Source organism: Gracilinanus agilis, chromosome 3 (genome assembly GCF_016433145.1).
Source record: "Gracilinanus agilis isolate LMUSP501 chromosome 3, AgileGrace, whole genome shotgun sequence".
Lineage (NCBI taxonomy): Eukaryota > Metazoa > Chordata > Mammalia > Didelphimorphia > Didelphidae > Gracilinanus > Gracilinanus agilis.
In genome coordinates, this window is record NC_058132.1 from 656,027,674 (window position 1) to 656,054,412 (window position 26,739).

General features: G+C 44.5%; 1 protein-coding gene across 1 annotated transcript in view; it reads left to right on the forward strand.

Moving 5' to 3' along the window:
- LEKR1 (leucine, glutamate and lysine rich 1) overlaps window positions 1–26,739 on the forward strand; it is a 159,921-nt gene that overhangs the window by 96,639 nt on the left and 36,543 nt on the right. Inside the window, exon 5 of the mRNA XM_044669532.1 lies at window positions 20,183–20,264. Within this exon, the coding sequence (XP_044525467.1) occupies window positions 20,183–20,264 (82 nt within the window). The remainder of the gene's footprint in view (window positions 1–20,182; window positions 20,265–26,739) is intronic.

Below are 26,739 nucleotides of genomic sequence, written 5' to 3' on the forward strand. Positions count from 1 at the left end.
TCTAGATACAGCACTGAGATGAAGCAAGCCAGTTACCGTAAGGGATTTCAGGTCTCTGAGCCTGGACAAACTGCATCCAAGGTGGCAAAAGATTAGAAGCAGGAAGTTGTCTAAATTTTTTTTTTCCCCAAACCCTCACCTTCTGTCTTAGAATTAATACTGTGTATTGGTTCTAAGGCAGAAGAGTGGTCAGGGCTAAGAGATAGGGGTTAAGTGACTTGCCCAGGGTCACACAGCTGGGAAGTGTCTGAGGTCAGATTTGAACCCAGGACCTCCCATCTCTAGGCCTGGCTCCCAATCCATGGAGTTGCTCCCATCTAAATTTTTTAAGGTAACGGGTTTCAGAAACCAAAAAGCTTTTGAGCCTTTAGAAGGGAGGGCAGATCACCAGATCAGCAGGAAGCAAAACACTGACTGAGACCATCCTGCCAAGAGGATGCTGGAAGGAGGGAACCTGCAGGAGGTTCTAGTGGACCTGGATCTGATGAAGGCTTTCTTCCAGTCTCTCCTAAGGGATGAGGCCAATCTCTGTTCACAGTTTTCTGGAGCCTTTCCAGAGGCGGCTGCCATGTTAAAGCTAGCTAAGGGCGCACACTCAGCTTCAGAGACATCCACTTAGTACAGACAAGAGGAAGCTGGGAAAGTCAATTTATGGAACTTGTTTTTCCAAGGGATGGCCCCAGTCACAACTGCTTCCGAAGGTCTGGTCTAAAGTGGACTAATGACTCCATGAGGCATACAAGGCGGCCGGGGAGGAGAGGCCTCACCTCTTCAGGCCGATGTCAGGGAGGACAACCAGCCTTTCCACAGCTTAGGAGAGGCTGGTCTGGGGAGGACTGCAGTCATTCTGATAAACAAAAATGGAAGCAGATCATCCCCGAAATGGGGTTCAAGAGTCAGAATTTCCTACAACAGACTATTTCACTGAAGTGCATTTGTTTCCTTCATCCGGAGGCTACTCTGTTCCGGTAGAAGCCGTGTGGCCCAATGAATGGGGTCTTCTCCCTTGCATTTCCTTTGCTGGGGAGGGAGGCATGGGTCCTTCCAGCTCCAGAGCCTCGGGGTCCCGCCTGGGAAATGGAGACAGTGATGCCTGGAGTCCCTCCCTCCCCAGGGGCTGCGAGGCTCGAACGAGAAAGCGAGCGTAAAGTGTCTGCGTGCCCGTTGGCCATATTTGGACGGCTCTCTGGCTCCCTTCTCCCACGTTCTTCTGACTCTGTCAGCTAAAATAAACATCCCTTCCTTGGCTCGCACAGGCTCCTCATGAAGCCCCAAACAAGGCTGCTCTCACGAGCTCCCGGGCCTAAATCCCAGGCCAGGCTTCACCTTCTAGTCCCGAGCACGGCGGGAGCCCGAGCCCCAGCAGAGCCGCGTGCCATGCTTGGGTGCCATCCGCAGATCCTGGCTCACGGCGTTGAATGAATCCTCTCTTTGGGTGACCCACCATCTGGGATAACTGCAAGAAACCATTTCCCAGCACGTCTACTGTGGCGCTCTCTGTGGGGACGCCTGATAAGGACAGTGAGGAGTCCTCGGAGAGATGGGGGGCGATGGACCCCCAGACCTGCCTCTGACTCACAAGAACACCCGACAGCGGGGTACCTGCTCGTGAAATACGGGGGAGAATGCTTCTTTGTAGCTTGTGGTAGATTTTTTTTCTATCAGCATCTCAATACAGGAATTATCAGAACATTCAAGACAATCTGTCACAAAATGGTGGACAGAATCAAGACCATCTCCCCAGCATCTGTCTCGCTGCTCCTGGAGGAACCAGCTGGCCACGCCCTGGTCCTGCCTCCATTCTGGGCTGGGGTCCCACCATAGTGAAGTGGGGGGGAAGGTCTGGTGTCCCTGAAGATGCTTGGAAAGAGGCTGGATTGGGGGCACTGAACGCTGGCTCGACTCCTGGGTCTGCTGCTGCCCATCTGTGTGAAGCTCCTGCCTGGGGCTCTAAAGAGGTGGCAAACCCCGAGGCCACATCCTGTCAGGCTACCTGGGCACAGGCTTCACCAAGGGGCAATGCCTCAATCCCATCTACCCCAGGCTCCTGTGAAAACTCTTCCCCCGAGAGAATGGAGGATGAGAATTTGTTCCAATGGCCACTAAGGCAGCGAGAGGGAATGAGCATCGTGAAGGGCTTAGAGCTTGCTCAGGCATTGAAGATGCCAAGACCATCCACTGCACCCCAGGCCATCACCAGTTGTCCCGACCTTTGTCTTGCTGCTGGACCTGGAGAGTTCTGGGAGTACTGTGAGGCCCACAGCTTTGTGTGCAACTTGGCCTCGCTTAAATCCAATTTATGTGTGAGTCAGTGATGCCGTAGAGCCTTTTTGAAAATGAAAGACCATCTGTGTGAAGACATCAGGCAGGTCCCCCTCTTCTGGTGCCTCACTTGCTTCATCTAGAAAATGAGGTCAGTGGATGATCTCACTTCCTAGGGCTTTTCTAGCTCTAAATGAATGATTGATCCTGTGATATCATTCTCTGTTTTAGAAATGAGACCAAGATCTTGCACTGAGTAATCCAGCATGGCTAGGGCCTGGCCCTCTCACTCTGTCTTCTCATTAATTCTCTCTGTCCCTCTTATTGCTGCTGACCCACTCCTGGGAGATCACTCCCCAGGGCCTTCCCAACCTAAGCGAGCCCTACTCCTGGCTGCAGCCAATGAACCACTTCCCTTCTCCCTTGGACATGTCACCTTTTCCTGTCTCCAGATTCATGGTGTTGGCCCTTCTGCTCTAAAGGGAAAAACAAATTTAAGAAACTTGTGGTTTGAGAGAGGAATTGCCTATAATTGAGGATCTTGATGTCAGGGGGATCTTGTATCTCTTGGCCTGACAATGGACACAATTTCTTTTTTTTTTTTTAAACCCTAATATCTTTTATATATATCCTTTTATATTAATTTTATTTGTTACAGGGCTAGGCAATGGGGGTTAAGTGACTTGCCCAGGGTCACACAGCTAGGAAGTGTCTGAGGCCAGATTTGAACCCAGGACCTCCTCTCTCTAGGCCTGGCTCTGAATCCACTGAGCCATCCGGCTGCTCCAATAGACACAATTTCTGTCTTATAAAGGCAATTCATCAATATCCATTCAGTGACTCCTCATTATATTCCTTCCCCTTTGACTCATTGCCTCCTCATTTCTCTGTATTCCATGGCCCCTGACTGTTCTCCTGGCTCTGGCAGCAGCCCTTATTTCCCATCAGGAATAGTATCAGCATCCTTCCCTCCTAGATTTTCCTTGTTTGCTCTGATCCTCATTTTTTAGCCCTTCCACCTGGGATGATGACACAGTTATTACTCAGGACTGATCCAGGATGCTGTTGGCTTCTCACTTCCAAAAAGGTGGGGGTGCCCTTTGCTTGATTTCACTTCTCACTTTAGTTGATTTCTTTGGATGTTTGCTTGTTGGCTTTGCTTAACTATTGTTTAAGCTCCAGGAAAGTAGCCACAGATACATTAATCATATTCTTATCCCCAGCCTCTAGCTCAGGGGTTGGCAACCTTTTTGGCCGTGAGAGCCATAAATGCCACATTTTTTAAAATGTAATTTCGTGAGAGTCGTACAATATGTTTAACACTGAATACAAGTAAATATGTGCATTTTATGCAAGAACAACACTTTTAAAGTACAATAAGTCTCTGAACTATTTTTAATAACGTTATTATGTGCTAACCAATGATGAATAAAGTACATTAACGTGACTTCTGGTGCTGCATGGTTTTGCTGATTTATTAATCAAAACTATTTTGATTATTAATCAAAAAACAAGACTTAATGGGGCACTATAGTACTGATATAACTGCACACATACATATAAAACTCCTTTACACTAAGAAAATTGCTGAAATAAAGAGAGAAAAATTCAGGGAAGAATACTTTTTCCACTCCCTCTCTCAAGTCAGGCAACAGGAGAAGAAAAAGCTGCCGGCCTGCTGGTTAAGCCATTTGGCCACATACATTAAGTAGGAGATCAGGAGATTACAGAAAATAACATGCCTTGTGTGCAGGCATTAGTACGTAGTGGGGGAGGAGGGTACCTTTTCATGGAAAACTGGCCAGGACACATGACACACATTTCCTGGTACAGGTGTTTATCAGTGCTGCCTCCTCCATCATTCTGTATCCAATGAAACAACTACTGGGGAGAAATGCTTCTCCCTAATGAAGCCTATGTAAAGATGTAATCTGACTCTAGTTTCCCTTTACGAGCAGGTAGAAAAGTTAAAAACAATAACAACCCCACAAATAGGGAGTGCAGACCCCATGAATGCCCTGAGATAAAGCCATGTAAATCAGAGGCAGAGGGGGAGAGAATGTAGACCAAAGTGATCCATCGCAATACAGAAGCCCAAGAGGTCAGTAACAGCTGGGGAAAGAGTAAAAGGAGGGCAGAAGGAGGAACACGCAGCACCCCTGCCAAGGCCAACTAAAGACCAGGATATCAATGAGGGAGCCTTCTAGCTTAGAAGAGAGTCGTGGTACGGAAAGGATCACATGACGTATCACGTGATGCATGATGCCATGCGTAAACTGTTAGTTACTGTGCCGCGATTGACTTTATGGCTCCTGCAGAAAGAGCCATATCTGGCCTTCAAAAGAGCCAGACATGGCTCGAGAGCCGTACGTTGCTGATCCCTGCACTAGTTCAAGGACTGGAACATAATAGATGCTTAATGCAAATTTGTTATTTGATTAAAATTTTTTTGTTTGTTTACGTCTTCTGTTTGTTTTTAATGGAAAACTCAATAAAGGAGACAGAGAAAAACAAAGAGAGATAGAATGCTAGACAGAAGACACCTTAGGTTTTAAAAAGAAGAAAAACAAGACAGCATTTGGAGCTGCTGGGGACTGAGAGAGTTAAAAAAGAGTTATAAAATGTTGGGGAACAATTGAAGGAGAGTAACAAAAAAGCCCATAAAAGAAAACAGAAAGGAGAGTTTCCTTTAGAAAAAATGAATCCCCCGGGTGATTTCTCCAGGGACACATCTGTGAAATAAGGGTCTATTGTCATCATATTTCCACCACATAGCAGAATGTTAGAGTATATCAGGGGGATTGAAGACCAATACTTATTGCCATTTTGTCTTACAGTGCAAGCCAAGGGAAATGAGAACCTTCTCAGTCCCGAGCATGCATTTCTTTGTCAGCCATACAATAATTGGAATCTTCTTCTTTCGTCCAAGGTACTCTTTGTGATAATTCTGAAGATCTTTATTTTGTTTAGGTCTCACAAATCCATTCCTTGTGACCATCATGGGGGCGGGTCTTCTTGTCTTTAGCTGTCCTTTCCACATAGTTTTTGTCTTCTGTGGTTTAAAAACAAAATAAAACAAAAGTAGACCCTTTTAGTACCAATTATGAGGTCAGTTGAATTATTTTTATTTTGTTTCTGGGCTCTCAACTCTCAAAAGCAGTAGCAGATTAGGTTCCCAGAGCGTGACTGACTACTGTTCCATTCAGGATTATGGGAGTTACCCTGAGGATTTAAGTCTCATGAGTGAGCCCCCAGCAGTGTGTTTCCCAATGTCCTTTATCCAGCTAACATAACCCCAATATTAATTGACCAATTAATATCTATTAGCTCTTACAAAGGAACATTTACCAGGAAAGTATGACAAGGATCAAAGTGCAACAACATCCATTCCAAACTAGGAGGTACATTCTCTCCTCTATACGTGGTCCTTGGGGAGAGCAGTCTCGACTTTAAAGTGGTGGTTGTTCAATCATGTCTGACTCTTCACGACCCCATGGAGCATAACACCCCAAGTCCTTCTGTCTTCCACTATCACCAGAAACTTGTCCAAGCTCCTGTTTATTGCTTCTCTGACACCATCTCTCCATCTCTTCTTCTGCTTCTTCCCTTCTCCTTTTGCCTTCAATCTTTCCCAACGTCACTGTCTTCCAGTGAGTCCTGTCTTATCACTATGTGGCCAGAGTACTTAAGCTTCAGCTTCAGTATTTGACCTTTCAGTGAATACTCTGAATTAATTTCTGCAAGTATTGACTGACTTGATCGCCATGTGGTCCAAGGGATTCTCCAAAGTCTTTTCTAGCTCCACAATTCTAATCCGCAAACACTTTTTCAGAAAATATACCAAACATTTGGGAAGAGGAAAAAGACCTTGTGCGATGTCTTGGTATGTCAAGTACTTTGTAAACCTAATCACATTTATTATTAATGATTCTACAAAGAAGTCTGTTTTTATTGACATTACTTCTCATCTAGGGTTATTCCCCACCCTCATCCCAGATGGATGTTTTCTTGACTTCATAGTTAAATTTTCAGCCCTACATAAATTTAGTTAATTGTTCCATCCTTCAAGTAACTGTTGGCCAGATCTAAAAGCTTTTCCTCAAAAAGAACAAGCTACTGGGCCTAATTAGAAGTTTGAACTCAAACCCTCATTTTGTAATGAGTCCTTGAGAAATTGTCATTTGCCACAGTCCTATTTCCACATGATAGAAGAGCAGCAGCAAAATCCAAGTTTTTTAATACCCAACCCAGTGCTTTGAACACAACACCATGCTCTCTGGAGAATCACCATCTTCTTCCTCCTCCTCCTCCTCCTCCTCCTCCTCTTCCTCTTCCTCTTCTTCAATGAAGGGACCTCTTCTTTTTCTTTTCTGATGAATGTTTTCCATTTTTTTTTTTGGTATTTAGAATATAGGTGTTTCCAAATTCCAACATACATTTTTTAAATCCCACGTTTAAGGATTCAAATGCTAGAAATGGGAGCTTTTCTTTTATTTCTATAATTAAATCTTAATTCATGGAGAAAAGAGTGAATAGAGAAAGACATTTTCCAGTGAATGAAGCCTTTGGTTTGCATGTCTAGATTTAGTTACAGATGGTTATATAATTTTATGTTTGGTTCACGCTGATATAACTTCCAAAATAAGTGCCCCCAAATGCATAATTTTTCCCAATTGGCAATGCTCTTCTCAGAGGTCAGTGTGACCAGCAAATCAGTCAGCTTAACTTCTTTCCCTTCCACCTGGTAGGATAAAGTGCCCTTTACTTTCTTTTTGTCAGCAGTCACAAATCACAAGAGGCAGAGTTCAGATAAATCACTGCAGTATTAAAATCATTCCTTGAAATTTACTTGGCCAACTTTCAAACTTTCCTTTTAAACCTGGGTCTGCACAGAAGACCTTTTGGTATTTTGTCTTGCAGGGAAACTTTTCGGTGGCGCAGATAGGAAAAGGAGAATGTTTTTCATGAGATAATTTTCCATTTCTCGCCCACTGTGCTTAGTGGCCGGGTCCCAGTGGGCAGCATGGGATGGGGAAAGAATAGGGTTTGGATGGCCCGGGTCCCAGCTCGGCTTCTCCCTCGCCCCAGTGACCTTGGAGAAGGCACTTCACGTTTTGTCTTTGCCCGTTTCCTCAACTTAAAAATAGAAATAGTCGTTTCCCCTCCCTCCCTTCAGCCCTGGCGCTTTCAGAACATGCTAACGTGCTGCATGAATGTAAGGCAGTGTTCTAGGACATTTTATCATGCGTTTCCTGGGGAGACCATCTCCAAAGCACACGATTACCCTTCGAAAGAAACAAACTGGGATTTCAACGATCAATCATTCCTTCGGCTCGGAAGGGAGGCCGTGGAAGACCTCCGGCCTCTCCCTCTCTCCCTCCGTGGGCCTCCCCCTATAATTATTCTCCTCTGTTATTTTCTCTCCCTTTCAGGCTCCTCTTCTTATCTTTGGTTAGAAAAAGCCGCTAGTAGGCACGGCGGTCTATCTGCTCTTAAAATAGGGTGCTAGAATCCGGACTCGTTCCGGGGCTCCCCACAGCCTGGTTGCTGGAGGAGAAAATAATCGGAGCAATGTGATAATCGAGCCCAACACCCAGGCCTGGTTCTCCCCCGGGGAATGTCGGGTTGGGAGCCAAACAGCCATTGTGGATCTCAACTGACCTGTATCAGATAGAAACCGATTGAGCAGAATTTTGAATGAAGCTCTTTCTGTGGGTGGCCCCCAGCCTGGCCCTCCCGCTGCTCGCTGCTCTCTCGTGCCCTCCATTTTCATCACCTGGCATTTGTGCGGAGCCCGCAGAGCCCTTGGCTGGGAGGGTTGGCTTCCCTCGCTTCACACAAAGGCTGGGCTCTTCCTTCCGCTTCTCTCACGCACGTTTTCTTTTGTCTATTCCTCTTCCATTCCTCTCATGGCATTTATGGATGACCTTCGAATTCAGGGCACGGGGCCGGCTCCGTGTGGGCATGCCCGTGTTGGACACAAAATACACGACTGGGAGGACGCCTACTTGGCTAAAAACGATTTCGGGTCCGGCTACGATCGCAACCATGTCAACGCGTGCTCCGCCTCGTGCTTCGACATGTTTTGTAAATGGTGCTTTTCCAAGGCTAGGCTGGCCTCTCCCTGGAGAGGGGCAAGAGAGGGAAGGATACCTGTTTAAAAAAAATAACAGGCAAAAAGGGATCATAGGAACAAACAGAGCCATTTTTATGGAAACCTGGAGTGGGCCAGAAAGAGCTGGTCCTCCTCAGGGGCCCCGTCCTCGCCAGACAGCCCCTTCCTCATCGTCAGCCCCTTCTCCAAAGCCAGTGCCAATCCGTGCTGCCCCCAACCCCTCTCTGCCTTGCCCTGATCCCCCAGCCTCAACCGGTCCATATTCCATACCCACACTGACATTTCTTGTTTGTTTGTTTTTTAAACCCTTAACTTCTGTGCATTGGCTCCTAGGTGGAAGAGTGGTAAGGGTGGGCCATGGGGGTCAAGTGACTTGCCCAGGGTCACCCAGCTGGGAAGTGTCTGAGGCCAGATTTGAACCCAGGACCTCCAGTCTCTAGGCCTGACTCTCCATCCACCGAGCTACCTAGTTGTTCTTGTATACATTCTTAGTAATTTAGGGTCCTAAAAGGAGTATGAATATAGTAGTTTTATTAACCTAATTCATTTCAACAAATATTTCTTTTTTTCTTTTTTTTTAACCCTTAACTTCTATGTATTGGCTCCTAGGCGGAAGAGTGGTCAGGGTAGGCAATGGGGGTCAAGTGACTTGCCCAGGGTCACCCAGCTGGGAAGTGTGTGAGGCCAGATTTGAACCCAGGACCTCCCGTCTCTAGGCCTGGCTCTCTATCCACTGAGCTACCCAGCTGCCCCAACCCCCACTGACATTTCAATCAATTATGGGGCACCGACATATGCCAACCCCTGCCTGTGGTTCTGGGCATACAAACACCCACAAAAAGAAACAATTTGTCCTTAATGTACATGTATACGTATATACAGAAGAAATGTAAAGAGAAGAAATACAAATAAATAAAACGTAACAGAATATAAGGTAGTCATGGTGGGGTGTCTTGGGCTGCGTCTCAATGGAAGGAAAGGACTCTCTGAGGCCGAGGGAAAGAGGGAGGGAGGATGTTCTTGGCTTGGAAGATGGTCCTGGACGTTGGACAGAGAGGCCAGTCTGGCAGGCCCACAGAGCCCGGGAAGGCGGGCAACGAACAACAAGTCTCCCAGTGTAGGACCGTCGCTTGTGAAGGGCTTCAGGAATCAGAGCTGTTTCCATCTGACCTCGGAGGGAGTTCATTGAACAGGGAAGGAGCCCGTCACAATCTGTGCTCTAATGAAACGGGCAGGCAGAAAGGTGAGGCAGGAGCGCCGTTCGAAGCCTGCCTCAGTAGGGAAGCGCTGAGGAGAGAAAATGGGTTCCTGAGAGCCATGTTATGGCAGAAGAAATAGCAAAATTTGGCAGCTGCTTCAATGTGAAGGGTAAGGAAGATGAAGAGCCGGGCACAGTGCCAGCGTGCCCACCTGGGTGCCCGGAAGCATGGCGGCGCCCTGGAGAGGAAAGGGGGCGTTTGCAGGAGGAGTCGGTGTGGGGAGACGCGTAACGCATTCTGCTGGGGGCTTGGGGAGTCTGAGATCTCTGGGATGTACTACAGGATGAAAACTCCACGGAGCGGCTGGATTGCTCAAGAGAGCAGAGGCCGATCTCTCGTTGCTCTGGGTCTTGACACCCAGTTAGCACCCTAATATTTGGTTAACTCTGTGACTAGACCAGCTGAACTGGGGAGAGAACCAAATCCTGGGGGCCCTCCCAAGTCTGTTTTAGCTCTGAGTAGCAGTGACGAGCTAGTGGGATGTTGCCTGTAGGCAAGACTTTCTCTGTCTACAGATAAGGACTCTCTCCACTTGCTGTAAAAAACTGCCAACTTTCTCTCTGCTCCTTTCTATCCACTCCATCCTACCCCATTGTTACTATCTTTTTATCCTGAAAACTGTCAATACCTCTTTAAAATAAAAAAAAAAAAAACAGGGGGCAGCTGGGTAGTGGATTGAGAGTCAGGCCTAGAGACGGGAGGTCCTAGGTTCAAGTCCAGCCTCAGACACTTCCCAGCTGTGTGACCCTGGGCAAGTCACTTGACTCCCATTGCCTACCCTTACCACTCTTCCATTTATGAGCCAATACACAGAAGTTAAGAGTTTAAAAAATAAAATAAAATAAAATAATAAACAAACAAACAAATAAAATAATAAATAAAATTTTAAAAGTTAAAAAAAAAACCCAATAACAACAACCCTTATCTTCTGTCTTAGAAATAATGCTATCTATTGGTTCTAAGGCAGAAGAATGGTTAAGGGCAAGGCAATGGGGGTTCATTGATTTGCCAAGAGTCCCATATCTATGAAGTGTCTGAGACCAGATCTGAACCCAAGACCTCCCATCTCCAGGCCTGGCTCTATCTACTGAGCTGCCTAGCTGTCCCTCAATATATCTTAAAGAAGAAAAATATCTTTCCTTCACTGATTAAAATACTAGTCTGAAGAACTCAGAGCAAGTAGTACCAGAATCAGCCAGGATTTATCATTCCTATGAGATGAACAATTCTAAAAAATTATCATCATTTTACTCACGGAGAAAACGGGACAAAAAGTGGTTAAAATGGTTTTCCCGGGGTCACAGGAAATCAGTGGCAAGTCTAAAAATAAAATTCAGCACTTCTGACCCCTTTCTTATTCATAATGTGTTAGATCATGCCATCTACTTTGTATTTTCTGTGATTACATTATTACTTCAGGTTATGTTGACAGTCTTATAATGCAAAAAGTTTGTACTTGATGACAAAAGACTCTGAATTAAAAGTTTGATCACCACAATCATAAGATCACATAGACTGTCCCTCTTTTGATAAATGTGCAGATTTTTCCCAGACATCTCCTTTCCACAACTGAACTTTACAATCTCCCCCATAACTTTCTGGTGTTGGTATGCCTATATTTGAACCAGAAGACAGATTCTCAGTTGCGTATCCACACTTGCCAAAGTAGCACATTTTTAAGAAATTCTTAATTTTTTTCAATCTCCCTTGACATTATGCAGAAAGTATTAAGTGAATCTCCAAGAATACTTGTTTCAGCATAGATGCAAATCAGACCTTCATGATGGATCCCTAATATGAAAAGAATTATGAATGTCTGTATTAGCATCAGAGCTTTGTTAAAAAAAAAAAAAGATTGTAAAAGTGCCTTAATCTGTGATTGTTGAATACTCATCAAAGTACTCCCTTTCCTTATAAGCCTTTTATTACAACTGAAAAGGTTTCCTCTTTGAATGTTCATTTTTGTATTTTAGGCAAGCTATCCTTTTATAGCAAGCAGAGAATTCATTACATACAATTACAAAGCAGAGTTCCAAGGAGTGAGTCCTAGAAGGTCTAACAATACTATCAGAGATAGCTGGGTCACTTGGACTATCCCATCTAGGACCATAAGCCAAGATCCTCCTCTTCCCTGAATTTCAATGATTCTCATTAAGCCTTTTCCCCTAGTTGTCAACGCCTTCCCTTTGTATAAGTAACAGTAATGAACTTTTAGTGGGAAGGGATGAGGATTTCCATCATTCTCTCTCTGTATGAAACCTGTAGGATCTAGAGCAGTGCTTCCCAAATTTTTTTGGCCTCCCGCCCCCTTTCCAGAAAAAAATATTACTTAGCACCCCCTGGAAATTATGAAACTACTTATTGAACTCAGAATAGAATGCAATACAAAAAAAGTGTGGCCATCACCACCCCTCTGGATTGCTGCAGCACCCACTGGGGGGTGGTGGCGCCCACTTTGGGAATCACTGATCTAGACTGAGGCACATCCAAGGGCAGTCTGGCCTCTAATGGTTAGGTTAGGTTCCTTGTTCTTGGTCAGATGATGGCTTCATGATATTTGAATTATTCCTTTCTGACTGCTTGCAAGCATTTTCTCTACCTAAGAGCTCTGGAATTTCACAGTAATATTCCTAGGAGTTTTCATTTGGGGATCACTTTCAGGAAATTATTGATGAAATCTTTTAATTTCTGTTTTGACCTTTGGTTCTATGGTACCTGGACAGTCTTCCTTGGAATCTCTTGTAACATGATGTTAAGTTTTTAAAAAAATTTGTTTGTTTTTTTTTTATAATAGCTTCTCAGTACTTACATAATTATTAAATTGTTTCTCCTTGACCTATTTTCCAAGTCAGTTGTTTTTCTGATGTGAGATTACAAAACTATATTTTCAGTCTTTTGACTTCTTTGAATTGCTTCTTAATGTCTCACAGAGTCAGGCACTTCCATTTGACCAATTCTAATTTTTAAGAAGTTGTTTTCTTCAATGAGCTTTTAAAATTGCTTTTACCAAGCTATTAATTCTCTCTCTTTTAAAATCCTTACCTTCCATCTTCTAATTCACCTATGCATTATTGATTCCAAGGGAGAAGAGTAAGAACTAGGCAATAGGGCTTAAGTGATTTCCCCAGGTTCTCACAGCTATAAAATATCAGAAGCTACATTTGAGTCCAGAACCTCCTGTCTCTAGGCCTGGCTCTCAATCCACTGTGCCACCTGGATATCTTGCTATTATTTCTTGCATTGCTCTCATTTTCCCTCCAATTTTTCCTCAATCTCTCTTCTTCGATTTTAAAAATAATTTTTGCTCTTTTAAAAGAAAATATTTTTCTTTTGTCTCTAGGAATTCTTGTTGGGCTTTGCCCAAACTGCATTTTTCTCTGAAACATTGCTTGTAGATGTTTTGAAGTCATTATCTTTGAAATTTTTATCTTCAGCTTTCCTCTTTCCATAGAAGCTATATATGGTTAATTTCTTGTTGTTGTTGTTGTTGTTGTTGTTGTTTTTTGCTTTTGCTTTTGCTTGTTCTTTCCACTTATTTCTTGACTTTAACTTTAATTAGAGTTGGCTCTACTCACCTCTAGGAAGGGATAAGAGGAAGCCTGAGCTTCTATGGCTATAGTGGTTTTTGGTGCTTCCAAGATGGTATGACCCAGGGAGAGCTTTGGTGACTATCCTCCTGTTCTGCTCTCTGGTCCTTATTCATGGAGGATTTTTGCTCCCTTGTTGTCACAGATGATAAAAACTGGTTCTTTCAGCCCTAGAACTGGTGCCCAGTACTGGTAATGGGCTTTCAAAGAAGCTTTTCAAATGGTGCCCCATCCCACAACTAGAGCTAGCACAAGAGTCTTCTGGAATTAATATCTTCCTGACCAGAAGTTTAGTCTGGGAGTTTTATGAGGCTACTATGATGGTCAGAACCAGAGCAGGAAAGCCTTCTCTTACTCTGACATAGCCCCCAGGCTCCTGTTGTCACAGTCTAGGAAACATCAGGAGACCCCCCCCCCAATATTTTCTGTGTTCTCCCAAAACCACAAGTCCTTTTAAGGTGAAGCCACCAAAGAGCACCAAATGCTAATCCTCCCCAACAGGTTCAAGCACTCTTACCATGTTGCTGGACTTCCAGGAACTTGGCAACACTGGGTAGTCACTCTCTGGTATGGTCCCTGGAGGCTGTTCTCCCTCCTACTCATATTTTCATATAGCTTATCATATGCGTGTCACCCATTCCCTTCTCCCACCTTCCAAAAAAATGTAAGTTCTCTGAGGACAAGGATTGCTTTCATTTTTCTCTTTGTATCTCCTCAATGCTTAGCCCAATGCAGGCATATAATTAGTGCTTAATAAGGTGAATTGAATTAAATTAAATCAAATTAAGCAAATGGACTTTTTTGAAATTACATAATTTAAATTATTAATGTATTTAATAAACTCAAAATGTGCTCTAAAGTCAGATGGAATAGAAGAATACTGTAAGAAGCAGTCGCTTTCACCATTGCCGTCACCAACATCTATCTATCACTTTAAGGTTTGCAAAGCACTTTCCACATACCATTTCATTAAATCATGTAGAAACAAGATAAATATCAAAACACATCCACACTTAGTCCCATCACGACAGTTTTTTCTAGGGTTTTGTTTTGTGTTTTGCTCTCTCTATTCCTGTATTTCTTGTAGATTTTACAAGCTTTACACTTTCCTTTTCTTCTCTCCAGTTGCTTCCACTATTTTTTTAATATTTCCTCCAAACCCTCAATGACACTTACCGAATCTGGAATGATTCTCTTCTATATATTAGAGATTTTCCTTTTTTTTTTGTTTTTCTTTACCCAGGAAGTTATCGGTTTAAATTTCCCTCTCACCTTAAAAGTTTTATCTTCCATTTCCTCAAGCGTATCCTCCCCAAAAATGAAAGTGAAGTTTTATATTTGTCTACAAAATAATTCCCCAGATGACTACCTTTTGTATTTGTAGTTTTGAGAAACTGTTCAGAATCACAGGATTCTTTTAAATGACTAATTACCAAAAATCAGATGACTATGAAATGCTCTCCAGCTCGCAGCTGTTTGCGTGTGAAGAGAGGCTAAGAGCTCGTATTTGTCTTTTTCATTTTAAATCATTTGCTTCTTATTTAATATCTGCAAAGAAAGCAGTCACAGTGTGGTAGAATTTGCTGTTGTAAGTTTTGGATTGTTTCCATGTGTTCCGCCTTGCATCTGCTTGGCGTTTAAAGCCAACGCTTTCCTTTCTTTCTGTAGGCATTCAGGGCCATTTGCCTCATAATCCAATGTCATGCTGAATGATGGGAAATTAAAGTTGAATTTGTTTAGCTTTGGAGAAGGACACCCTAGAACAATACACTTGTTTAAGGATTCCTAACAGCAAAACTGAAGGAGTTGTCTGGTGCAGGTGGTTTAATCTTTTATGCGCAGCCTGGAACACGTGCTTTTATTGATTAAGAGAAGGGACTGAACCAGGGGAGCTCGTTGCTTTATTATCAGAACACACAATAACTGCTAATATGTACCTGTTTGGAAGAGGCAACATCACCTGATTTTGATAACTGCATCATTACCGTCATGATGGGAAAATGGAACCCAACAATCAACACCATGAAAGAATACGACCCTCTCTCGGCTGGCACCATCTCCCCATTAGGATTCAACTATGGCAATATTTCAGAGTCCTTGCGTCAGCTCTTCTCTTCCTTACATTGGTTCCATGTGCCTCTTGCTCCAGATCTCATCTTTCAGCATCCCTTCCTTCCTTTTAAACTAAAACCTTAACTACCTCTGCCCTCTCATCATCTCCCCTTCCCCATCAAGGCCCGGAGCAGGGGTAATCCAGAGAGCCCACAAGCTTCAGTGGTGGGATCCATATCTGTTGTGACTTGGAGAGCCTGGAGAAACTGAGTAGGATGAAGGGAAGGACAGACTATTTCCTGATCCTCTTAAGCCAAGGCTTCGGAACAGATTCGTTTTTTTGTTTTTTGTTTTTTTTAAACCCTTGTACTTCGGTGTATTGTCTTATAGATGGAAGATCGGTAAGGGTGGGCAATGGGGGTCAAGTGACTTGCCCAGGGTCACACAGAACAGATTCGTTTTTATTATTTTGTTTGAAATAATGTTAATTCCAAGATCACCAAATACTGCAACCATTTAAAAATCTAAATGATCACAACTTGAATCTCCAACCTGGCATTCTAGTATTTAGAGCTGGAAAAGACCCCAGACATTATCTAGGACAAAGCTAGCAAGGACTTTATTTTTCTTTTCATTTTTATTTTTATTTTGAATATTTTCCCATATTTACATATTTCATGTTCTTTCCCTCTCCCCCAGCCTCCCTAACCCAGCTGACACACAATTCTGCTGGGTTTTACAAGTATCATTGATCAAGACCTAATTCCATATTAGTGATAGTTGGACTAGAGTTATCGTTTAGTGTCTTCATCCCCAATAATATCCCCATCAGCCCATGTGTTCCAGCAGTTGTTTTTCTTCTTTGTTTCTCCTCCCACAGTTCTTCCTCGGAGTGTGGCTAGTTTTCTTATAAGTCCCTCAGCCTTGCTCTGGATTCTTGTATTGCTGCTAGTAGAGAAGTCCATTATGTTTGATTGTACCACAGTGTATCAGCCTCTGTGTATAATGTTCTCCTGGTTCCTAGCTAGGACTTTAGATGGTCAGATCTGATGGTCTTTTCTCATACTTCTTCCTTCTTGATCTTTCTATCATATCTGACACTGATGACCACCTTTTCTCTTACATGTCCTCTGCTTTTTCTTCCCTCAGTTTTGTAGTGAAATGGCTCTCTTTTCTCTCCTTTGTCTCTGATAACTCTTTCTTGATCTCCTTTGCCAGTTCATCATTTATATCATGTCTTCTGACTGGGGGGATACCCCAGATCCTCTCTTGGGCATCCTTCTTTTCTCCTCCTATAACTTCCAATTAGTTACCTCATTAGCCCCTGTGACTTAATTATCACCTCTGCAGAAGACTATCAGGTTTCTATATCTACCCCCTGCCTCTTTCTTGAGCTCTGGTTGTGCTTGTACGAGTTCATGCTGGATATCAGGCTGGATGTCCCACTGACATCTCAAGCCTGACCTGTCCAAAACAGAGCTTACTCTCTTCCCACACCCCTTCCAGGGGGATTTATTTCTGTCAAAGGTACCACCAGCCTTCCAGTTACCTGGGTTCACAAACCCTATGTTAGCATCTTCAATTCCCCGTCTCCCTCTCTCCACAAGGCCAATCAGTTGTTAAATTTTCTTTTTCCTCAGAATCCCTCCTACTTCTCTCTTCTTTCTCCACATGGTCACCACCCTCATTTAGGTCCTCACCTCCTGTCTCTAGACTGCAGAAAGTCTCTTTTTCTTTCTGTCTCATCTCCCACCTCTCCAATCCATCCACCACACAGCTTCCAATGCGATTTTCCTAAATCTCTGATCTTACCACATCGTCCTCACTCGATAAACTCTCCAATTATTGGCTTCTGGGAGCCAACATGAAATCCCTTTTGTGGCCCCTGGAGCCCTCTTCCTGCTGGCCCCTGCCTGCTTTTCCCATCTTAGCAGACATGTCTCCTTTGCCACTCTTGATGCTGCATGCAAACTGGCCTGAGCTCTGTCCAATTTTCCTCTTGCATCTTGGCCCATGTTCTGGCCATGCTCTCTCGGTCTCTTGGAATCCCTTCTTTTCTTTTAAACTTAGCTCAGGCACCACATATTCCATGAAACCTTTCCTCATCCCTCCTTCTTCCCAGACTTCCATGTATTTCTCTTGTCCGAATGGTTTCTCTACTGATACATGGCATGATACGCCCACTAGAATGCAAGCTCCTTGAGAGCAGGGACAGATTCATTTTTGTTCTTGTATCCTCAGTGCCTTGCATAGACCCGGTTCATAATGGGACTAAGTGCTTGTGGACTGATGCGCACAGGTAGCTCCATCCTTGGCCTTCATGTTCTTTTGCTGAGTCGTTTCAGTTGTCTGACTCTTCACGACCCCATTTGAAGTTTTCTTGTGAGAGATATTGAAGCGATTTACCCTTTCCTTCTCCAGCACATTTCACAGATGAGGAAACTGAGGCCGGCAGGATTGAGTGACTTGTCCAGGGTCACACATCTAGGTCACTCCAGTGTCTCAAGCTTGATTTGAACTCTGGTCTTTCTGGCTGCAGACCCAGCATTTATCCTTTGCATCACCTACCTGCCCTTCATCTCCTTAGATCCAGCCTACTGTATCCCCTTCATCACTGTCTTCTTCCCAGGACTAGTCTGTCCTTCATAGTCTTTAAATTCTGTATTTGCTGCTCAAGAACCCAATGACCTTTTAACCACTGTGTGCTATCTCCAACCCTAACTCTTCCCACTGGCATTAATGGTGTTCACCAATGGCACCCGGCCTCAGAATTCTCCATTTGTGTTTACTCTGGATCTCCCATATGGGAGCCTCAGAGTGAGGATCTGTTTTCAAATCTTGTCCTTGACACATACAACCTGTGTGTCCTTGGGGAAATAACGGAACCTCTCTGTGCCCTACAGGCAATTTTCCAAGAGTTTGCAATGTACAGAAGATGGAAAAAATGAACATAATTTGTCTTTATTTGGGTACAGTTGTCCCCCCCAACCCCTCAGTGGACACAAGATTCTTGAAGGCACAGCCTATTCCTTGTTCTATCTCGGTATACCTGTCACCGAGAATGGGTGTCCTGCTCGACAGAGACAACGCGGGAAATGCCAGGCGTCCGTGTGTCCCATTGGCTCCGTCTGGTTCCATGAAACGTTCTGGGCTGAGCAGAAAATGGGCCAGGATCCTCCGAGCTCTTCCTTGCGTGTTCTCCTGGGACTGAAAGGAAAAAGAAGCCTTAGGAGGGAGTGTTCCGAGGCGCTGATGCTCAGAGTGGGACAGAGAGGCTCTCCTGTTACGCCCGGGGTCCCTCGTAATTTGGTGCCGGGGCTGGTGAGCCGTTTCTCCGGCTCTTCCTCCCGAGTATTGTTGCTCTACCTCAGAAGGGTCCGAGCCTGGCCGGTGGATGTCCTCCTAAGTGGCCCGTGGCGAGACGTTGCTTTTGTGTCTCTTGTTAGTTACTCTGTTGCTTGGCGTGAGCACGTTCCGTCGCCCACGACCGCCGTCCGGCGGGCACCCTGCATCGACTTCCCTCATCGTCGCTGGTCATCTCGCGTGGAATTCTGTACACGGGCAGCCTTGTGAGTGACGGCTGGCGTACCTCTCAGCAGCGAGCCTAGAGGAACCCCAGCTACACTGGGAGGCAGATCCCGATCTTTGTCCGTTCAGAGGCTATTTACCGAGTTCTTGTGGCATACAAGGCAGTGCCGCAGGCCTGGGGAGGGATTTTGGAAGGAATAAGGCGATGCTGCCGCTCGGTGACGGCCACCACCTTTCATGGGACATGGAAGCCGGTGCAATGTGAGCGGGGTGCAAACAAGGTCTATTCTGCACAGGACCTTGCTGTTCTGTGAGAAACTGAGGGGGATGAAAGGATGCCTTCCCGGGAGCCGTGTGGTGCCAAGAGAGGGTGCCTGGTGCCATAGCAGAGCTCCTAAATATTTGTTAAATGAATTTATTGACTGCCTGTCTGCCAGGAGGCCCGCCGTCCTCGAGAACATTGGTGCCTGGGGATGGAGGACAAAAGGGGGCAAACAACTGTCGGCTCTCATTAATTCGACAAGTATGTGTCTATTAAACATCTTCTCTGTGCCAGGTGCCGTGCCAGAGCAGAGCAGTCCCTGCCCAAAGAGCGGGGGGTGGCCAACACCCAGACAAAGTCCTGGGAGGCAGCTGGGAGGCCCAGTGGATAGAGCCCTGGCACGGAGTCAAGATGACTGGAGTTCAGGGGCGGCTTCAGACGCTTACAGGCTGACTCTCTGAGCGAGACATTTAACGCCGATTGCCTCAGTTTCTTTAACTGTCAAGTGGGGATAAAACAGCACCAACCACCCAGAGTTGTTGCCAGAATCCAGTGAGATTATCTTTGTGAAGTGCTTTTTTTGCCTCTCCGTCACCCCGGTTTCTGGGGGGTTAGGGAGGGTGCTAGCACCAGCGGAGATCCCCAGAGACCTCACCTGGGGGTGAGCTTGAGACAAACCTGAGGTTCCAAGTGGAATAGGTGAGCTTTTGCCTTCCAGGCTTGGGGGCAGCCTTGGAAGGGGCCAACAGAGCGTCGTCCTACGTGAGGAGCAGTAAGTAGGCCAGCCTGGCCGGAACGTGGAGGGGGGAGAGCCGGAGGCTGGCGTCCATTACGCTGACTCTGAGGCCTTTCTAGTTTACCCCGGGAGCACCAGGAGCGCCTAGAGCCGGCTCAGGCCTTGGCCACAGGAGTCGCACTTTGACAGTCGTCCAGAAGATGGGAGAAACGGGAGCCGGGGAGGCCAGAGCCACGGTCCCTGCCGGAGGCGAGGAGGCCCCGACCAAAAAAAAGATTCTTTAGCTAGAACTGATCGATCTGAATCAAGCCACAGGAATGCAGGTATCTGTCTGAAAACGGGGAACTCTGGGAGTCCCATGGATGTATTTTGTCATTTCAGAATTACAAAACCAAATAGAGGCCCTTGGATTGAAGTTTCAGAAAGCAAAAGATGAAGCTGAACGGTACAAAGAGATGCTCATGCAAGTACTTTCCCGTTTTCTAAATGAGCCGCTTCTCTAGCACGGGCTGTACAAGAATGGGTCACCAGAGGCTGGCTGGTCGGGAGGACCACGCCGGCCCGGCCCCGGGGGGCTCCCTGGCAGGGGAAGTTGGACATTTGGGCCAGAGAGGGGAGGACGGGCAGCTTTCCCATCTAAATTAGCCTTGACAGAACCTCTTGTAAACGTGGGAGATGGGGTGTCCATGTGGAGGGGAGGAAACTCATGGGGAAGAGACCTCCTCTGCTTCTGCAGGGCAGCAGTGGGAAGGGAAGTGACTTGTCTAGGGTCACACAGTCAGACACAGCACATGAATCCAGGTCTCCTAGTTCCAGAAGTTTTTTTCTCCCCACTTACATATTGAATCAATAGCTCAAAGAAAATTCATTAATGAGGTATATTCAATATCCCAGGGTGCCTAGCCAGCCCCAGTCTTTGGTCCATCCTTGGAAATCACACGGTTAAATAATTTCTTTCTTTTTTTAAATGTTTATTAATATTTATTTTTTTGAAAAGTTAACATGGTTACATAATTCATCCTCTTACTTTCCCCTTCATAAATCATTTCTTAAAATTACTTCCCATGCCAAGAGTCTTAATAATAATAATAAAGAATAGCTAGCATTTACACAAACTTTAAAGTTTGCAAAAAGCTATCCATGTTAATTCATTTGATCCTCCCAACAGCCCTGGAAGGCAGGTGCCATTATTCTTCCCATTTTATAGATGAGAAAATTGGGGCACAGAGGAGTTAAGGGGTTGTCTCAGGCCACACAGCTAGAGGGCTCTTTGAGTCAGAATTCAAGCTCGGCTCTTCTTGACTCCAGGTCTTGTGCTCTACCTTGGAAGTTCACTTCAGATCTTCTAAAACCAAACCATAAGGGTAGGGTGAAAAAACAACAAAAACAAGAAAAACCCTCTACCATTGCCCAACCCTCCAACAAATCATTCTGAACCATAGACTTCTTTTGGCAACGTTAATTAGTTTTCAATCGGCCCTCAGCATCTGAATAATTTTCTGTTACTAAACAAGGATTTCCAAGGAGTCTTTGACAAGAAACAAGGCTTACTTTATGGTATGGTTTGGTGGCTGCAATTTTCAGTTCCTGTATTCAGAGAGAACGATCATAACAAATTACAAATATTTAGAATGCTTAGCAACAAAACATTTGTTTTGGTAGAGAAAGTAAGATTGTTACCTAAAAGAAGACTCCATCTAATAAACGACCCAATGAGTCAAGGCAAACTCTAGAAATATCTAAGTAGAGCTAGATTATTTTCGGCAAAATCATGTCTCTTAACATACATGGACATATGAACTGTATTGATACAGAATGGATCCCATAGTAACGGGAAACCACTCAGCTGTGGACGGATTAGCTCCCCGCTTGCCCATTCTGGCTGGCCGGTTTTTCAAATGCCGGCAGGGAGCAAGTTACTAAAAATGGGAGAGCTCTATGTGTCCAAGGCCTTTGGTCTGGCCTGGTGATCCCAGACTGAGTAATGCCCTTCCCTTCCGGGCCAGTTCTTTGGGTCCTGCAGGCTCAGCCTTGGAAGCCCTTGAGCTGATCCTCTGAAAAATGGCGGCGTGCCCCATTTAGGGACTTTTTCTGCCTGATTTCTCTGCCCTTTCCCAGTCCAGAGCACCCCGATGACAGGCTTCCTTCCTCTCACTGGCTTTCCCTCTGAAATTCAGCGCCTCTCAGTGGTGAGCTTTTTCATTTTTTGGGTTTTATTCCTTTGGGGAAATCTGAAATCTTCACTGGACTATTGGACTTTGGGAAGCTGGAAGATAGAAGGCCACGGGCTCTTCACATTTTAGAAGACGTTTAGCCTTTTCTTCTACTCTTTCTTTGAGGGGGGCGAGGGACATAGTCTTTTGCACCTCTCCATGGTCTCAGAGTTGGAGGCCAGAAGATCCTGGTCACTTCTCTACTCTTAGTGACTGTGTGACTCTAGGTAGGTCACCTAACTTCTCTAGGCTAAGATTGCTGCAGAAAAGACACTGACTCTCATTTCTAGATGTTGGTTCCTCACCTGGGGAGCTCCCTATGATGATGAAATCACCAATTCAGCCTTTATTCCCTCTTCTATATGAATAGCTAAATGTGAAGGAGACAGGAATCTTGAGGGAGAAAAGCAAGGTAGACTGGTAGCCAATGACAGGTGAAGAGGCTATACTGTAGAGTGGTTTGGAGTCAGAAAGCCCTGGATTCAAATACTGCCCCAGATACTTTGGAGAATTTTGACCCTGGAAAAGTCACTTAACCTGCTCTGTGAATCAGTTTCCTCATTTGTAAAAACAGAGGGTTGAACTCGATGGCCACAAAGATCACTTCTAGCTCTGAGCTGATGATACATGATGCCGTTAAATGGCTCACTGGGACTTGGTGTCCCGGCATCCCATTTTTGGGTCAACTTGATGGGTTTCCACGTAGTCACATATCAGCAGAGGTCAAAAATTTTGTTAACTTAATCTGCTGATTTTTGTTTCCAAGAAATCTTAATAAATGCAGAGCTTTTCAGTATACTCTCTGAAAGCATCTTAGAGACTTTCCACAGATCACTGAGCTCCTTATCTACTTGAAATTCCATTGCCTGCTCTGAAGAGTTTACACTGAAATTCCCTTCAGACTGGGCTTAACTGGGTAGGAGGCGAAGCCTCACTCTGGGAAAGTCAAATTAGAAAATGTTATTACCAAAATGTAGTTTTCCCTCTTTTCAATATACTGGATGTCTGTAGTAACTTCCCAAAGCGTCCCGTGTCGCAAAGGATTCGTAATGAGCTTAACAGCTGTCTACCAAAGGCTATTTTGAAGGCGATTGCAGACAATTTATTCTTTTATCTGATTAATTAATTTATTTGTGTAGCCATTTTTCCTAATTAGAGCAAAGGTAAATATTAGTGTCTGCTCTGAATAAATAATGTTTCCTTGTGCTTGAGCTGATCATTTCTGAAAGATTATCATCTATATTCTTCAGGAAATGAACCCAAAAGGGAAAGTTGGGTATTTGGTCATTTAAATTTATCCAAGTGATGGTTTCAGGACATCAAACTTGAATGAATGAGTGAATGAGAAAGCAATTATAATGCAAGCGTCAAGGGGAAGCCTTTGCTTATATTCTTTAGGGCCAAATCACACATTTAGGGAAGCTTTGATATAGATCGGTGGTTCCCAAACTTTTTTGGCCTACCGCCCCCTTTCCAGAAAAAATATTACTTAGCCCCCTGGAAATTAATTAAAAAAAAAAACAACCAACTTTTTTTTTTTAAACCCTTACCTTCCATCTTGGAGTTAATACTGTGTATTGGCTCTAAGGCAGAAGATTGGTAAGGGTAGGCAATGGGGGTCAAGTGACTTGCCCAGGGTCACACAGAATTTTTTAAAAATTTTAATAGCAATTAATAGGAAAGATAAATGCACCTGTGGCCATCACTTCTCCCCAGGATTGCTGCAGCACCCACCAGGGGGCGGTGGCACCCACTTTGGGAATCACTGATCTAGAGAATCATATCCATAGTGAGTTGGTCCAGAGGGAAGCCTATTGGTGCACCCTTTCTAGAAACAATTACAATATTGATTTGATTACTGGGTTGAGGGGGGAAGGAGTGAGGAGGAGTGTAATAGAAACCCTCAGTCTGAGCCTCTTTTCATGGATATAATTACACCAGCCTCTTCAGACTGGGGGTCTTTCAAGCCCTCTTGTTGATCTATCTGGTCTTCCTTGGCGATCTCAGGAACTCTTATGACTTCATTTATCACCTTTGTGGAGTAAATTCCTTACTTTATGTTGTTTCCTCTATTCCAGTTTCTCCCCAAAGCTCTATCTTTTCAATAACTGTGTGTTATTATGTCTAGATGGCCTGCCAGCCCCTTAACCTCATCACATATAACACTGATCTCATTATCTTTTCCTACATCCAATTTCACCATAATTGCTCTATCCCTATTAATGATGCCACCACATGAACTCACCTTTGGTTTCTTTGCCAAGACATATTGATTCTTCCTTTCTACTATCTCAAGCACTGCCATCCAGTCTCTCTTTTATTCTCTCATAGACTTTTTGAAGGGTCTCATTACTGTCTTACCTGCTTCTGGACTATCCCTTCTCTGAGTCACTGACCATACATACCGCCACCTAAGAAGTCTTCCTTAGGTCCCACCATGATTATGCCACTCCTCTACTCACTGTCTTCCTCTTATCTTGCAAATAACATTTAAATGACTCATCTTGGCATTCGAGGCTTCCCACAGTAATGCTTCAGTCTACATATAAAGAATCATCTCCAGCTGCTGCCATTTGTATACAGTATTCTATGTTCCAAGCCAAATTGGCCTGCCCTGTTTCCTACTCTCATCTACCCTGACCATTCCTATGGCCCCATTCTTCACCCCATTCTTAATTCTTGAAATAGCCTCTCTTGCCTTATCCCTTTGTCTCTCCTTTTGTTTAAGGCCCAGATCAGACATTTTCCCAAGAAACCTTCTCTTTAGGTAAAACAATTTCTTCTTCTCAGATTTCTTATAGCACTTTGCCATGTTCAAACCAAGTGAAATAATTGTAAAATTTTAGAATTGGAATAGACCACAATGGTCATCTAGTCTAAGTCATCCTTTAAAAAGGAAACTAACTCTTAACATAATTGACAAGGAATGATCCAGCTTGTCTTGAAGACCTCCAATCACTGAGGACTCATTACCTGCCAAGGAAGCCCAGCCCAGTGTAATCACTAAGAAAATCTTCATGATATCAAGTCTAAATTTTCATCATTGCAATTTCCGTCATGGATTCAAGTTTTCCCCTCTGAGTTCAACCAGAATAGGACCACCCTTCAGCTACCATGTCTTCTCTACATCTTCTCTTCCCATCTTCTTCACTAATTCCCTCAAATGAATCTCATTTATAATGTGGACTCTAAACTCTTCAATCAGTCAGTGAGTGAGCCTTTATTTGTTAAGCATCTACTCTCTGCCAAGGTCCTGTGTAATTAGATTTTTGTACCCTTGAACTACATTTCCCAGCATTCCTCTTTTGTCCCCACGTTTACATCCTCACATTTCGTACATGAAGTTTTGTAAAGTTTTGTGTAACCCCGTCCTCCCTCTCTCACGTCTCCAGCTTTCACGGTCTGGGAAACTGCTCTTTACACAGGCTATTACTTTCCTCTACTTCAAGCGATTATTGATAAATCTTATAAAGTCTAATACTTGGAGTGATTGGATATTAATTTTTAATCTTACAGCTCAGCAGCCCCCAGGCAGAGAAGTAGCAAGGACGAAATTGGGAATTCCACCCAGCACACTGGGCTCCCTGGGGACCCAGAAATGCCTCCCCCTCCCCGTTTCCAAACAGTAGCCTTTGCCGCCCCTTTTATACATTCAACAAGGCTCATCACTGACTGGAATTTCATTCGGCTGCTTGTAAGATGTTGACATTTTGCCGACACCAGAGTAGCAGTTGGCAGCATACCTAATTATTCCTCACCCCCCAAAACTCATTGTTCATGCCTGCTGCGTTATCTAGCCTGAGCTGCCCATAGCGCCTCTGCCTCACTGTGCCTTCAGGTTCCAGAAGGTCCTGAATAGGTCCAGAAGGCTTAGGCTAGGATGGCTAGTGCCTCTTTCAACTGCTTTTTCTCCAAAATGTTTTTATTTTACCTTAAAAAGTATTTAAACTGGGCAGCTGGGTAGCTCAGTGGATTGAGAGTCAGGCCTAGAGATTCAGGTCCTAGGTTCAAATCCGGCCTCAGACACTTCCCAGCTATGTGACCCTGGGCAAGTCACTTGACCTCCGTGGCCCACCCTTATCATTCTTCCACCTAAGAGCCAATACACAGAAGTTAAGGGTTTAAAAAAAGGGGGGGGGGAAGTATTTAAACTATCCTACTTACTCTAACTTCTCTTCTCTCAAAAATTTCTTATTTTTGCTTTTACTTGACTTTCAGAGGGAATTATTCCATGTTTTTCCTCCATATCATTTCCCTTGCTTTCCTTTCTTTTCCTTTTACCTTGCAAGGAGCAGCAGCAAACCATTTTGATGGCTTGGTCAGAGCACCTAAAGATTCCTAAAAGATGGTCTTTGCTGAAAGTAAAAGGAATTTTATTCAAAGAGCTATTTGAGGGGCAGCTGGGAGGCTCAATGGATTGGGAGCCAGGCCTAGAGATGAGAGTTCCTAGGTTCAAATCTGGCCTCAGACACTTCCCAGCTGTGTGACCCTGGGCAAGTCACTTGACCCCCATTGCCTACCCCAGTGATTCCCAAAGTGGGCACTACCACCCCATGGTGGGTGCTGCAGCGATCCAGGAAGGTGGTGATAGCCACAGGTCCATTTATCTTTCCTATTAATTGCTATTAAAATTAAAAAAAAATTACTTTCCAGGGGGCTAAGTAATATTTTTTCTGGAAAGGGGGTGGGAGGCCAAAAAAGTTTGGGAACCTCTGGCCTACCCTG